General features: G+C 48.2%; 1 protein-coding gene across 26 annotated transcripts in view; it reads left to right on the plus strand.

Annotated features, from left to right (window-relative positions):
• ERI3 (ERI1 exoribonuclease family member 3) overlaps positions 1-13,860 on the plus strand; it is a 146,665-nt gene that overhangs the window by 34,398 nt on the left and 98,407 nt on the right. For all 26 annotated transcript variants that reach the window (XM_070078596.2, XM_089300799.1, XM_089300801.1 and 23 more), the window contains 2 exons: positions 3,116-3,232; positions 10,373-10,432. In XM_070078596.2, the coding sequence (XP_069934697.2) occupies positions 3,116-3,232; positions 10,373-10,432 (177 nt within the window). The remainder of the gene's footprint in view (positions 1-3,115; positions 3,233-10,372; positions 10,433-13,860) is intronic.

The raw sequence follows: 13,860 nt of genomic DNA on the forward strand, positions 1-13,860 counted from the left end.
TGGATCTAGAAACTGGCAGGTTGGCCCATCTTCAGAAATCCTTGTGAAGATGCTGTCAACCTGTAGTGTTAGGATCACTTTTCTGATCATTTTCTGCTAAAAACTATGAAGGAAGTCATTGGCCTGCCCTGGGTGCACTGGTTGCAGATCCATGCAAACTTGCTGTGGCCTGGGGCTCCTGTTCTGTGACTGGGATGTTGGGGCCAGTATTTCGAGGTTCTGGGCTTGCTGGCAGTATGGGAAGGTAAGAAGCCAGAGTCTTCTGTCAGAAGCTCCTCTTTTGCATCCTCAGTGACTCAAATGCATGTGCCAGTGTGCAGACACATTGTTACAGCAGCTCCTGATACTGCTGAGTGAGGAAGGAGCCCTGCAAATTCAGGGTTAGGCATTGGCCCTGGGAAGTCCCTCTTAGTGGCCTTGGGGAGAAGGCCTGATTGATGGGCCAGCAGCATTCGAGGGGCATGCTCATGATAGGCCCATTCTGATGTCTTAGGCCTTGGGTCCCTGCCTTGAGACATTTTAGAGGTCTGCCCTTTCTTTCCATGGAGCTGAGGTTGGCCTATTCTTACTTTCAGAGAGGGCAGCACTGAGTTGGTTCCATTTCCCCCAGCAGCGGGAAAGTTAAAGTTTGAATACTGAGCTACAGTGGAGACACTCAAAGGCCAAGTTGTCAGAGTCTGTTGGGGCTGCTGACTCAGTGCTGGTTAGAGTGGGAGCCGAAGTGCATACTATTTTATAATAAATACTAATGAAATTCTAGATCTGTAAGAACATTTCAGATATCTAAAACAAACCATGTGCTTGTAAAAAAGTGGAAAGAGATCAACTTTAAGCCATAAATTCTTGGTAATAGAGGGTGTTTTTTTCTATTTATGTTTGATAGATATTTTTGTTTCCAGAGGAATGTCAACTCCTAATTTCATAATGTATCATGGGCTTAAGAAAATTGAATTTAATAAAAGGCAAAGATGAATGGCATTCTTAAAGGTCCCAACACTTGTCTTTATTAGCAGGACAAACTGCAGGTCTCCAAACACTGCTTCTCTCCAAATGAAAGTTTAAATGAAAAGTACAGTTGTGTCACAGGTTAAATTTCATTGTGGGCCCAGCTAACATTGTTAGTGAGGAGCTGGCTGTATTTGTCTCCTTAGACACCAGGGCAGCCAAACTCGCCAGGCTGTGGAGCTCTTCATGCTGGGGAAGCCTTTCGTCCACTTGGTGGGGGAAGGATCTTTCAGGAATTCAGGGGTCAGATGAGTTTGACTCTGAACCACAACTTAGAGTTGGCTCTCAGATATCTTGGATATCTGATTTTTCAGGTGGACCAGATGTGTTCAGTTTTATTTTTCAGGGCAAACTACTTGGCTTTGTACTGCTTTGTTGGGGGGGGGGGGAGGCCCAGGGAATTGGAGAATAATTGCCTACATCTCTTTGCTTCTAGAGGACAGGTATCACCTGGTCTGTGCAGCAGCCTGGGCCTCCATCCTCATCAGCCTTGTAGCCATTCGCTCTTCCTCTATCTGGCAGTGAGCTGCTGTCAGCATGCCCGTGTTTGGGAGTCAGTCCAAGGAGCCCAGGCAACTAGAACCTTTGAATTTCTCTGGCATGACATCTGACTGCCTCAGTAAGGTTTTCAGTGCTAGTGTTATGTGCTGAATTGAACAAGATGCTTTAAAAACAAGCCCAATGGTGGTGTGTTTTGGAGGGAGGATGCCTGGCTTTTCTGGGACCTCCAGGAGATTGACTGTTTTTCCTGTTTCCCATCCCATCATTTCTTAGGCGCAGTCAGGTATCATTAGCTGTGGTGTTGCTTCTCCAGCTGTCTCTGGAGAGAACCAGTTTGCCTTGGCTGCAGTGGTACTGAAAAGGTCCTCTCCAGAACAGGGGTGTGGGGGAGGGTTGCCACTGGAGCTGACTACTGGGGCCACTTAGTGGGCAAAGCCCTTCCTCTTCTCTGCAGTGGTGGAGGCCTTTTGTACATGCTAATTCTACTTGGAGGCTTTTGCTTTTATTTATTTTTTTATTATTTCCTATTTGTCTCTTCCAGATGTTTTCAGGGCAGTTTTTTTGTGTTGTAAACTAATTCCATTCATGTTTTAAAAATTTATGAAAGCGCTAATAAAAATGTCAAAGTGGTAAAAATGTTAGCTTTTCCTCTGCTTTGATTAAATTTTGCAAACTGTTTTTGAATATTAAAAAGCAATAATTTTTTTTCTTCTCTCTCCTTGTTTTCCCTTTTCTCTCTGGTGCGCGTGTGCTCTCTCCTGCCCTCTCCCCCCTCTGGTGCGCTCCTCCCTTCCCAGGAGCGATGTATGAGGCTTGCTGCACAGCCAGCGTTCTGCAAGCGTGTTTGCACACCAGGACCTTGGTGCTGTGCATCTCTATTAAATAACGGAGACAAATTCATCTTAGAGACACCAAACAAATTGTCACCCCTCCTCCTCCTCTTCCATTACGTTCCAGTGGACTGGGAAGGGCTGGCTAAGCGATTGGGCGGGGAGGGAGGGAGCCAAGGAAAGTGTGTACTGTGTGAAAGGTGGGAGGCACTTGCTCCTGTTTCTCTTACTCTCTTCTCCTCTTTGGCATTCTCTTTGGCTTTATTATCTTCATATATATATATATACACACACACACATATATATATACATACATACTTATATGTATATAAAAAACTAATGAAGAAACTCACTGTGTTTAAACTTCATGCAAGGAAATCAGTGCATGGGTCTGATGGCTTGTTGTCCATGTGACTGAACATGCAGACTTATTACAAAACAGTGACCTGGGCAAGGGGAAGCAGAGCCTATTTTTAGGGACTCAAGTGAGCAGGCCTTTGCTAAAAAACTGGTTGGGGAAACCAGGAAGGATGATACCAGTGTCCTTTCCCTTTCCAGACGGAGCAGGGATGGCAGCTATGCCCAGTACCTGAGACTTGGGAGGGTATTTACAGGGAGAGGGTTAGGATTCTAACTACTGGCATCATCTCACTCGGTGTTGGGTTTGGCCTGGCAGGAGCTAAGGACCCAAAACACTCATCCTTTCTTGATTGGCAGTTATGATTTGAAATGTGTTGTTTAAAGTAATTTATGCTTTTTCTATGTCTATGACATTCCAGGAAATCATTGAATTCCCTATCCTGAAGCTGAATGGCCGGACCATGGAGATTGAGTCTACCTTTCACATGTATGTCCAGCCCGTAGTCCATCCACAGCTTACCCCCTTCTGTACAGAGGTAAGAACCCTGCAGGAGGGCAGCAACGGCTCTGGGAGAGGAGCTTTGGGGTCTCTGGTTCTCTATACAAGCCATTTAGGTAGAGCTTAGGTCTTCCTAGCTGTTAAGGCAAGTGCACATTGGACCCAGCAGTTGGCTTTTTGTGAAGTCTGCCACTCTTCTCAGGCCACTGTAGTCATTATGGACCCAGGGAGTATAGTGGTACAGTGTGTCCTAACCTCCCCAACAGTTCCCCTTCCTTATAAATCCCACCTGCCTGGTGTCTGGGCACTTGGAATCCAATGGCAGGATGGTGCTGCTGGGGCTCAAGTTCTTTCCAGTTTTGATTTCCTAAGGGCCCTTTGCAAGAGGGGCACGTTTCAATCACTGGGAAGGAAATGTTATGTTCAGGCTGTCTTAGCTTTCTGTCACCATTATGCTGATCCTCTATAAAGTGACTCTATGGGAAGCTCATTCTGATTTGTGGAAAGCACATTGTATCATTGAAAAGTGGCAGTCTGTGTGGAGCTTGAGGACAGGCTGGCCAAGACTGGTTTGTCTTTATTCTTGGCTGGTATGGTCCTCAGCCATTTTGAGTGCAGGTTCGTCGTGACCTCGTTTTATAGATTGAGAAACTGGGACTAACTGAAATTTTGATGTTTGCTGGTGGCTTAAAAGAGCCAGTGGCAGAGGAGAGGAGCCCCCAGCACAATGTGGAGAAGCTTACTGTAGCTGCTTTCTCCATGCTGTGTCGTGTTGTACATGGTGGTGACCACTGAGCCCTGGTGGAATCGCAGGTCAAGAATGTGGGGAGGTGGGTGCTGGCGCTGTGGCATAGTGGGTAAAACCACCGCCTGCAGTGCCAGCATACCATATGGGTGTTGGTTCAAGTCCTAGCTGCTCCTTTTCCAATCCAGCTCTGCTATGACCTGGGAAAGCAGTAGAAGATGGCCCTAGTCCTTGGGTCCCTGCACCCACGTGGGAGACCTGGAAGAAGCTCCAGGCTCCTGGCTTTGGATCAGCCCAGCTCCGGTCGTTGTGGCCATTTGGGGAGTGAACCAGTGGATGGAAGACCTCTCTCTCCATCTCTGTCTCTGCCTCTGTAACTCTGCTTTTTAAATAAATAAATAAATCTTAAAAAAAAAAAAAAAAAAAAAAAAAAAAAAAAGAATGTGTGGGGGCCAGCACTGTGGCTAAGCAGGTTAAGCCACAGGCCTAGGCTTAACTCACTGCACTGGCATCCTATATGGGCACTGATTCGAGTCCAGGCTGCTCCACTTTCAGTCTTGCTCCCTGCTAATGGGTCTGGAAAAGCAGCAGAAGATGGCCTAAGTGCTTGGACCCCTGTACCCACGTGGGAGACCCAGAAGAAGCTCCTGGCTCCTGGCTTCTGCCTGGCCCAGCCCCAGTGGTTGAGGCTATTTCAGGAGTGAACCAGCAGATGGGGGAATCTATTTCTCTTTCCTTAGCTTGCTCTGTAGCTCTGCTTTCAAGTAAATGAATAAATCTTTAAAAAAAAAAAAAAAATAGACTGTGTGGTAAGGCTGGCACTGAGGTGTAACAGGTTTAAGCTGCCACTTGCAGTGCCAGCATCCCATATTTGCACTGGTTTGAGTCTCAGCTGCTCCACTTCTGATCCAGCTCCCTGCTAATTCTCCTGGGAAAGCAGTGGAAGATGGCCCAAGAACTTGGGACCCTGCACCCTTGTGGGAGACCTGGAAGAAGCTGCTGGTTACTGACTTCAGCTTGGTCCAGCCCCAGCCATTGCAGCTATTTGGGGAGTTTACCAGTGGATGGAATACCTTTCTCTCTCTCTCTCCCCACCTTTCTCTGTAACTCTTCCTTTCAAATAAATCTTAAAAAAAAGAAAATAGTAGCAGAGGTGATAAAACGTGAGTGTTTCTAAATCTTTTTAAAAAAGAGTGGGCTGAGGTATATTAGAGGCTTTTTACCCTCACTTAGAGATTTACCTCCTATATGTGAATGAAATAGGGGGGAAAAGTTCTTTAGTAGTCCCCAAATAGTCCCCTCTGAGGAGACTGGGGAAGGGCCTGCCTGACGCTGCTGGGAGGTCCCGGGGCCTCTGAGGTTGCTTAGCCTACCTGCAAAGTCTCGAGGGTTGCTCCTGGACTTGCTGCAGTGTTTGCCACCTCAGCCAGCAGGACTTTGTTGCAGGCACTCACCTGCCAAGGTGCCTAGTCTCTTTAGCATTTTGTTGTTCCAACTAAAAATACTGAGGTTCTTGGTTCCTCCTTTGTCTGCTGGCCCTCCCCCTCCACCCTCCTTTCCCTTGGGCATTACCTACCTGTACCACCAGTGGGCACTGGTCTGTCCTTTCTGCTCCTTTTGAAAAATCGCCTTCCCTTACCCTAGGCAGTTACCTGAGCCCTCCACTAACCTGAAGGTCTAATGTCTTCATGTCCTTCTCTTCCTCCTCTCTGTGTGTGGCCTGCCCCTTCGGGGCCCCAGCTTTGTGAAGCACGGCTGCCTGGCCTTGCCAAGCAGACTCAGATTCTGGAAAGGTGGCTGCTGTTTAGGAATGGGCGGAGTGGCGCTGGAGCTTGACCCTGGCTGGTAGTGAATGCTCGACAGTTTTGGGAAAAGAGGGATTTTTCTTCAGAATGGCGGCGGCTGCTGCTTTTTTAGAAGAGAGAGGATGATGAATGATGAGTCTGTGATGAAAGGACGTGTCTTTTTTCTAGAAAGCTTCTCCAGGGACATACACAGGTCATTTGGCAGGAGGAAGTTTGGGATCCTGGCTATGAAACCTGGTCTGAAAGTGAAGATATGGTTATGCTGCAGGCACTGGGTCTGCCGTTTTACCTCAGGCTTCTAGAGCTCAAAACTCTCCATGTCCTGGTCTCTGATTTTTTCTCTAGTCTCATATCTGCTTGTTTCATCTCCCTCCTAGATCCTCTCACCCAAGGGTATCCTCTGCCTGTCTCTTTTTGCACATGATGGTCCCTATGCCTGTGCTCTGCTCCCACTCTCCTGCCCCTAACTCCCATTTGTCCTCCAGCCTTCCCTGTGCCCCAGTCTACATTGTTCTTACCCCAAATTACATTGACCAGATAATATTCTGTACTTATGTATCTGTGTCCCCACTAGACCTTGAGTTCCTTGAGGGCAAAAACCAGATCTGATCCATCTCCGCCCCATGATTAGGATCTGGTACCCAATACACTTGATACAGACTCCTTCAATGAATGCATATTGTCAGGAAGTATTTCCCATCTCCCCTAAAATCAGCTGTACTGCTAACTTGTTCTTTTGAGTAAGTAAAGTCTTCTTTGGAAAACCTCAGATTATCTAAATATTGCCAGGTGTCCATATTAGCTGGAATTGTGTCTCAGAAAAAAGACGGACACAGGATGGGGCTCTTGTTCCAAGACCTCATCCAGCCTGACAGCGGCTGCCTTTGGGGATAGGGCGGAGGTCGTTCCTAAGCCAGAGAATCTGTGGTTAGTAAGTATTAGGAACAGCCCAACCCTGTAGACCGTAGCTGAGCAGCTCTTCTGGCATGATTTTCTCTCAGATGGACAAGTTCCTAAGAACCCTAGCCCGTGTGTGTGTGTGTGCACATATGTTCATATGACATGTGAATACATGAGCACATGTATATGTGGGAAGAGAGGCTCACTGCTAGGAGAAAGGATTCTGCCTTGAGTGAGTCTTTAACTCACATGCAGAGACACTCACTGCTATGTGTGAAGAACATGTTATTAGCCTTCTGTGGTCCTTCCTTAGTTCTTGACAGTCTGCGTGGGGACGTGGTTCTAACAGAGAAGATGAGGTGTGTTTCCTTCCTTCCCAGGCCCTTTCTGTTTGACCTCTAGAATCTGCTCCATCTCTTCAGATCTCTAGTCCCTGACTCTGTGCAGTCTTGTTGTTGTTGTCATGAAAAAAGAAAAGAAAAAAAATGCCCATTTTGCTAAATGCCAGTAAAGGGCTTTGTCTTGCACCTGTACTTATAGAGGGTGAGATTTATTGGTCTCTTTGTCTGAGGAGAAAGAGTGGGTCTGATTATCAGATTGCACACCAGAGACAAGTGCTTATGTAATCAACAAACTGTCTTGGTGTCAGAATACGATTGTGTTGGAGATAAACTGTGAAAGGAGAAAGCGCTGGTTGCTGACATGCTATTGGCACTGAGTTTCCTGGGCTGCTTCCTGCAGTTTCTAGTATTTATGATGAAGCCGGCTCATTCCTGGACAAAGCCCTTGGGTGGGAAGGGGATCTCAGTAACCAGCCATGTTATCAGTCAGGGTCAAAAGCCCCTCGTCTGTGGTTTCCGAGTCTGGAGAAGTGGGAGTTAATCTGTAATCCCTTGGTGAAAAGAGCCACAGAGCACACATTAATTCTTCCTCTCACCTCTCCCGCTTTAAGTGGTTAAGGTCTCTGAGCTCTGTTTAGCCTGTGAGCCCTGGTTCTCAGCTTAATAATACTTGGCTTTGCTCTAGTACCTTTCATTGTGAAGATATGAAAAGCTTTTTTACAAACATATATTAACCCAAGTGGGAATAGGTATAAACTTCAGTATGGAGGGTTTAAGTTAGGCCTAAGGTAGAACCTCCCAGAATTAATTTTATAAAATTGTTGCAGCCTCTCATCTAAGTCTTATGAATATCTTACAAGTTGTTGCTCTCAGATACAGAGACTAACTTTCTTCATCTCACCTCCTCTTTATTGCGTGACTTGGCAGATCTGGTAAGAGATGTTCCATCCTTGAAGGGATTGATACAGGCGCAAGAGGACTTCCCCTAGAAGGCTGCCTTTAGTAGAACCAGTAGCTCAAGCCCCTGTGTTTCTGGGGGTTGAGTTCAAATCATTTAGGAACTCAGCTGTGAGCCCTGCCTTGCTGGGCCACAAATGGAAAATGCCCATTTTCTGGGAAGCCTGGAGACGGAAGGAGATGACCTCACTGGGCTCCTCTCAGACCCATGAATCTAGGCCTTCTAAGCACCAGAATGGAGTTTGTGAGAGCTGCAGATGCTAGGGCCCACTTGCAGTCTCAGGGTGGGAAGAGGTGAGCCTGGTCTACAGCGAGGGGTTGTAAGTTTTCCTTTTTGGTCCTCCAGTTTTTCCTTTTCTCGGTGATCTACCTTGGGCCCAGGGCAGGTGCTTATGGAGTACATAGGTGCAGACCTCTGCCCTGTCTGTAAGGAGGGAACATTCAAGTGTGCCATTGGTTCCCTGGGTAAAGAAGACTGTCTTGAAGCCTGTTGCTGTTCAGTTCATCTGAATTACCATTGGTGGGAGCCAGGGGACGGAGTGGACCTAACTTTTTCCCAGGAAACTGTGACCAGTCCTGAGACATTTGCATTCTGGTTCTTTCCAAGGAGAGTGGCTTTGGGCCCTCTTTTCAAGGGTGGTCCTGACCCTAAGCACCAGCTCCAGGCTTGAGGGTATGTCTCAGCCCTGGAAGGAGTTGGCGGGAGAGAAGCTGGGCCAGGATGGGCAGTGGTGGGTGCCTGGGTTTCAGTCAGTAACCTGAGTGGTAGACCTGGAATTGGGAATGAGCCTATTCCTGACCTTTGGCCCCTGCATGCCCGAGGCAAAGCAAAGGGCAGCTGCCTGCTCCGTTTGTGGCTCTGGAAGGCAGACAGGCTCCTGATACCAGCTGGGCTGAGGGGGCTGCCAAGAAGAGCACACATTCCACAAGGGCAGGGTCTCTATGGTTTTCTTTGCTGCTGGATCTCTAGTTACTAGAGTAGAGACTAGCACATAGTAGGTGCTCAGAGAATAGTTGCTGACTCAGTAGAAGGAAGAGTGCTTTGTACTCTAACATGAAAGCTGCTGACCCAGCCTCATCTCCCCACCCCTCAGCAGACCAGTCTTCTCCTTGACTCAGGCCCTCCCTCTGCTGGGCCGTTCTTTGGTCTCCCAAGCAAGGAAAGGGTGTGGAGTGCCAGCCGGGCGGGCATGCTGTGGGTTAAAGCCTTGCGAAACAACAGTGTAGTTAATCTTTCTAATTTATTTTCCTTTTAGACCATGGGAAGTCTGTAGGCAGCAGCTGTTACCCAATTAAAATACAGATTAATATAAAAACAGTTTCTGGAATATAAAATAGAGTGGCTGTGTCCTTACACTTCCTTAAAATACCACCTAATAATGACTTGATGAACTACAGAAACCCACCTAGAGGAACTCAGCGTTCTTAAAATGAAAATTTCTTCCCTAAAAGGTGTGTATTACCATTCCATGTAAGTCATGATGAGAAAATAACCTTCCCTCTTAGAGCCAGCGGTGTCTGTGAGTTGGGTATTTGGTATTCATTAAATGTAATTATAGTTTAATTGGAGTTTTAATCCCCACCCCCCGCCCCCAGCCACTTTAAAAAATGAAAAAGAAGTTTCCAAGCAAACCTGAGCTACTACTCTTCTGGAAGTAGCCAGGGGTGTGTTAGGTATGGTTATTTCCAGTTGGTGTCCAGGATGTGGGGACCCCCATGCCTTGGATCCTTATAGGCAGTCTATCCCTAATACATGCCTAAGGGATGTTTTTACTTAAAACAAAGCAAACATCACAAGCTTATTTGGACACAGGCTTGACCTAGGTAGAGCATAGGTGTGTGAATCAGAAATTCTCTAGGCCTGTTTCTGTGAGGTTGGCCTTTTTGTCTTAGTTTCCTTTTTGATAGAGGTGACTCTTTCCTGCATGGTTGGTTGGTATTGGGAACGCAGGTATATGCTTTGCTGATACTGTGGACGGTTAGAGGAAATGCTAGGCATTGGGGCTCAGAGGAGGGGTGGACTTGAAAACTAAGTGGACTCCCCAAATTTTATATGAACTTCTGTGAAGCTTGGCATTAGATTTATTTGGCACTGCAACTTGTAGGAAGTTAAGGAGCCTATTGATTACAAATGACATGTAAAACAAAAGTTTTTGCGAGATGAAAGCTGAAACAGGTATGAGATACACCATGTGGTCAGTGTGTGCATGTATGTGTGCCCCCCTTTCAGGGTGGGATTTTGTGGGGGAAACTCAAATGGTGTCCTGGGTCTGTATTCCCAAGATTCTTGGATTCTGAGCCAAAAACAGTGCCAGGTCAGAGCTGCTATTCACAGCAGAAGGAAAATAAGAGAAAGGAAATGTTCCAGGAGAACTTTGAGGCCCTATACCCTGGTTTTCTACCCATCAGCTATTTCTCTTTCCTTTCAGCTCACCGGGATTATTCAAGCCATGGTGGATGGCCAGCCAAGCCTACAGCAAGTACTGGAGGTAGGTTGAGTGACCTTTAATTCCTGACCTGTGACCCTTCCTGCTGCCTTCCTCTCCCTCCCCTCCTGAGGATGTAGCCGTGTAATTTGACTATGATTATGGGTTGATTAGAATAACATTTGCTGTCACATCAGTGACATGCTGTTGAGAGTATTGAACCATTGATCTGTCATCTCCAGCTGTTCCCGTCAGGGTTACTGACAAGATGTCCGAGCGCTGCCAGGAGTCGGAGCTCAGGGGCCCCACCCCTTCCTGACCATGGCCCTGTGCTGACTGGCTGTGGGCAGCCTGCACTTGGTGGTGTGGGGAGTAGAGGAACTGAGCTGTGGCATGGCGGGACTAGCCCTGGGGACTAGCCCTGGGGACTGGAGGTGTTTTTGTTTAGCTTTAGTGTTGGCTTCCTGTGGCATGTGAGCACTTCATTAACTCACCCAGAACTCCCCATCGATGTCTTTTGTTTGCTGTCAGCTCCTCCAGGAGCTGCGGCTGGGCCCGCCTGCCCCACTGCAGCTTGCCGCTGGATGCATTGTGCCTGTCAGGGGGGCAGAGGCTGCACTGGGTAATGATTCCTAATCAGAATAATTACAACAATTGCCTATGTGAGGGAAATCAAATTAAAGACTTTAGAACCCTTGGCAGAGACCATACTTCTCGGATGTTCTCCTCAGGGAGCCGGGAAAGGTTAAGACGCTGCTGCTTGTGCTCTAGCCCAAGGGAATAAGGAAGGGCACGCTTGGCCTCAGCTTGTGTTCTCCCCCTCTGGCCTGGAGCTGTTCAGGGGGAGAAATCCCCCTCCTGCATCCTTCTCTGTAGGGGGAGGGGAGAAGTGAAAGGGCCTGTGGATCTCATTAGGTGCTTTCCATGTTTTTAGGACCAATAAGCCCAAAGCTCAGCCCAGTTATCTAGGGAAATAACGGGGTGTGTACCGTGACTGCACTGGGAGTCTTCAGTCTGGAGGAAGTGGGTAGTGGTCCAGGAGAGGGGCAAGTGAAGGCTTTCTTCAGCTAAGAGATCCTGCCCCGTGGGGTAGAGAGATGCAGGATGAGTTTCCTGGGGCCCCTCAGGATGGAGCCAGGGTGAGAGAAGCAGGGTTAGGCTGACTTCGGTTGCTGAGTGTACTCCCACAGAGCCAAAGCTCTGTGACCAATCAGGTGCTGGTTAGGCTGGGGGTAGGGTGCCCATGGTAGAGTCAATGAAGATAAGATGGGCTCTGAGGGGCTTCGCAGCCTTATTGCCCCTCTTTGTTTGCTTGTTTGAGAGAAAGATCTTCCAATCCCCAGTTCACTCCCCAAATGCCCGCAATGGCTGGGGCTGGGCCAAGGCCCAGTCAGGAGGCTGGAACTCAATCCACATTTCCCACCTGGATGGCAGGAACCCACTCACGTGAGCCGTTACTGCTAGCTCTCAGGGTCTGCATTAGCAGGAAGGTGCAGCTGAGAGCTAGAGCTGGGACTGGACCTCAGGCACTACAGTGTTTAACCAGGCGTCTTAATCAGTAGGCCAGATGCCTACTCCTAGCCCCTCTTTTTGAGGGGAGCTTCTCAGTGTAGACTGTTCCCTGTAAGACAGACTCAAGGAGGAAGAAAGCACTCGTCTTTCCCTGTATCAGCATAGCTAGCATCCCTAGCTAGGGCCTGGCTCCCAAGGGAAGCCAGAGGACAGGGTTTTCTCCTGAACTTCTGTTCCTGAGATGCTGGAAGAGAATGCTTATCTGGGCCAGCACAAATCAGGGCTGGTGAGTTTCTGGATTTTTTGGCAGTGGCCCCAGTTGAGGGGGGATGTGTTCTTCAGGAAGCAGCCTCTTGCTAACCCCAGGCCAGCCCTGCAGTAGAGTGCTCAGGGGAGTCTAAGTCTCACCCAAGAAGTTAATTCCTGCTACTTCTGCATATTCTGTGGGTGAGGGGGTAAGATTCCTGGCCTAAATAGGGAGTTTCTGGCAGGGCACCAGACAGGGCTCTGCTTTGTCCTATTAACCCTGAGATGGTTCTAGAGCTAAAGAGCTATTTATTTGTCTGAACCAAGGCCTTGAGCAGGCAACCAGCTAGATGTTTGCCTGACTGGTTTGAAGTGAATCTCAGGCTGAGGACCTTCAGTACCTGGAAAAGTTGGTTGTCTTGGTGTTTCCTCCCACTTTTTTTTTATTTAATTTTTTTTGAAAGGCAGAGTTAGAGAGAGACAGGTTTTCCTTCCGTTGGTTCACCCCCCAAATGGCTGCTACGGCCGGCGCGCAGCGCCGATCTGAAGCCAGGAGCCAGGTGCTTTCTCCTGGTCTCCCATGCAGATGCAGGACCCAAGCACTTGGGCCATCCTCCACTGCCTTCCCAGGCCACAGCAGAGAGCTGGACTGGAAGAGGAGCAACCAAGACAGAGTCCAGCGCCCTGACAGGGACTAGAACCCGGGGTGCTGGCAACGCAGGTGGAGGATTAGCCTAGTGAGCCGTGGCACCAGCCGTTCCTCCACTTTTTAAAAACTAAAAAAAAAATCATTTAAAAAATTTTAAATTTATTTTTCATTTGATTTGAAAGGGACCAAGAGAGATGAAGAGAGCTCTTCTACTGTCTCACTCCCCAAATGCCTGTTGCAAAGCTGGGCCATGCTGAAGCCAGGAACCCTGACCTCTTTCCAGGTCTCCTACATGGGAGGCAGGGACCCAGTATTTGAGCCATCACCTGCTGCCTCCTGGGGTGTGCATTGGCAGGAAGCTGGGTCAGAAGTGAAGTAGTTTGGACTCAAACTGGGTCATCTGATACAGAATGTGGGCATCCCAAGCAGGATCTTAACCTCCATGCCTCTCTCCAAGCAGAGAAAGGAGGGAAACGGATAGGCTCGATTCATTTCCCTGGATAAACTTGTGGTGAAAGGCGCTCATTAACTGGATGGCCTGGATCCTAGTCTTCCAAAGACCTCACTGAGTGCTAAGTGTTTCTCATGGTGAAGGCATGGTCTTGCTGGACCTGGCATCCTGACTGTCTGGCTTTCATTTCCCACTGTGAGAGGTTGGGGCAAAGGGGAGCCCCTCTAGTGTGTGTGTGTGTGTGTGTCTGTCTGTCTGTCTGTCTGTCTGCATGTGCATGCAAGGAATTGGATCACAATGACTGGGGAGATGAACTGTTCAGCAATGGAAGGTTGAGAATTTAGCTGCTGGGGAGATTGTCTGGTGTACAGGCTGTGGAGAGGGTTTAGAAACACATAGTCTTCGTAGCTTGGCACTAGGGAACAGCTCTGGCATTCTGGACATTGGATTGCTGTAGCCATGGAACCAGATAGGATCGTTGGCCTTACTCAAGGCCTGCTTCAGCCTGGACCAGATTCCCAGAGTCTCAGAGGAGTCCAGGAAGCCAGCCAACACCTGCTAGAAGTAATCTTAGTTAAAGGTGTCTAGTTTGCCCTAGTCCAGCCTCATTTCCTGTCTCTTCTCTCTGTATGC

The sequence above is a fragment of the Oryctolagus cuniculus genome, chromosome 7 (assembly GCF_051225735.1).
Source record: "Oryctolagus cuniculus isolate XC-2025 breed Fujian yellow rabbit chromosome 7, ASM5122573v1, whole genome shotgun sequence".
NCBI classification, from domain to species: Eukaryota; Metazoa; Chordata; class Mammalia; order Lagomorpha; family Leporidae; genus Oryctolagus; species Oryctolagus cuniculus.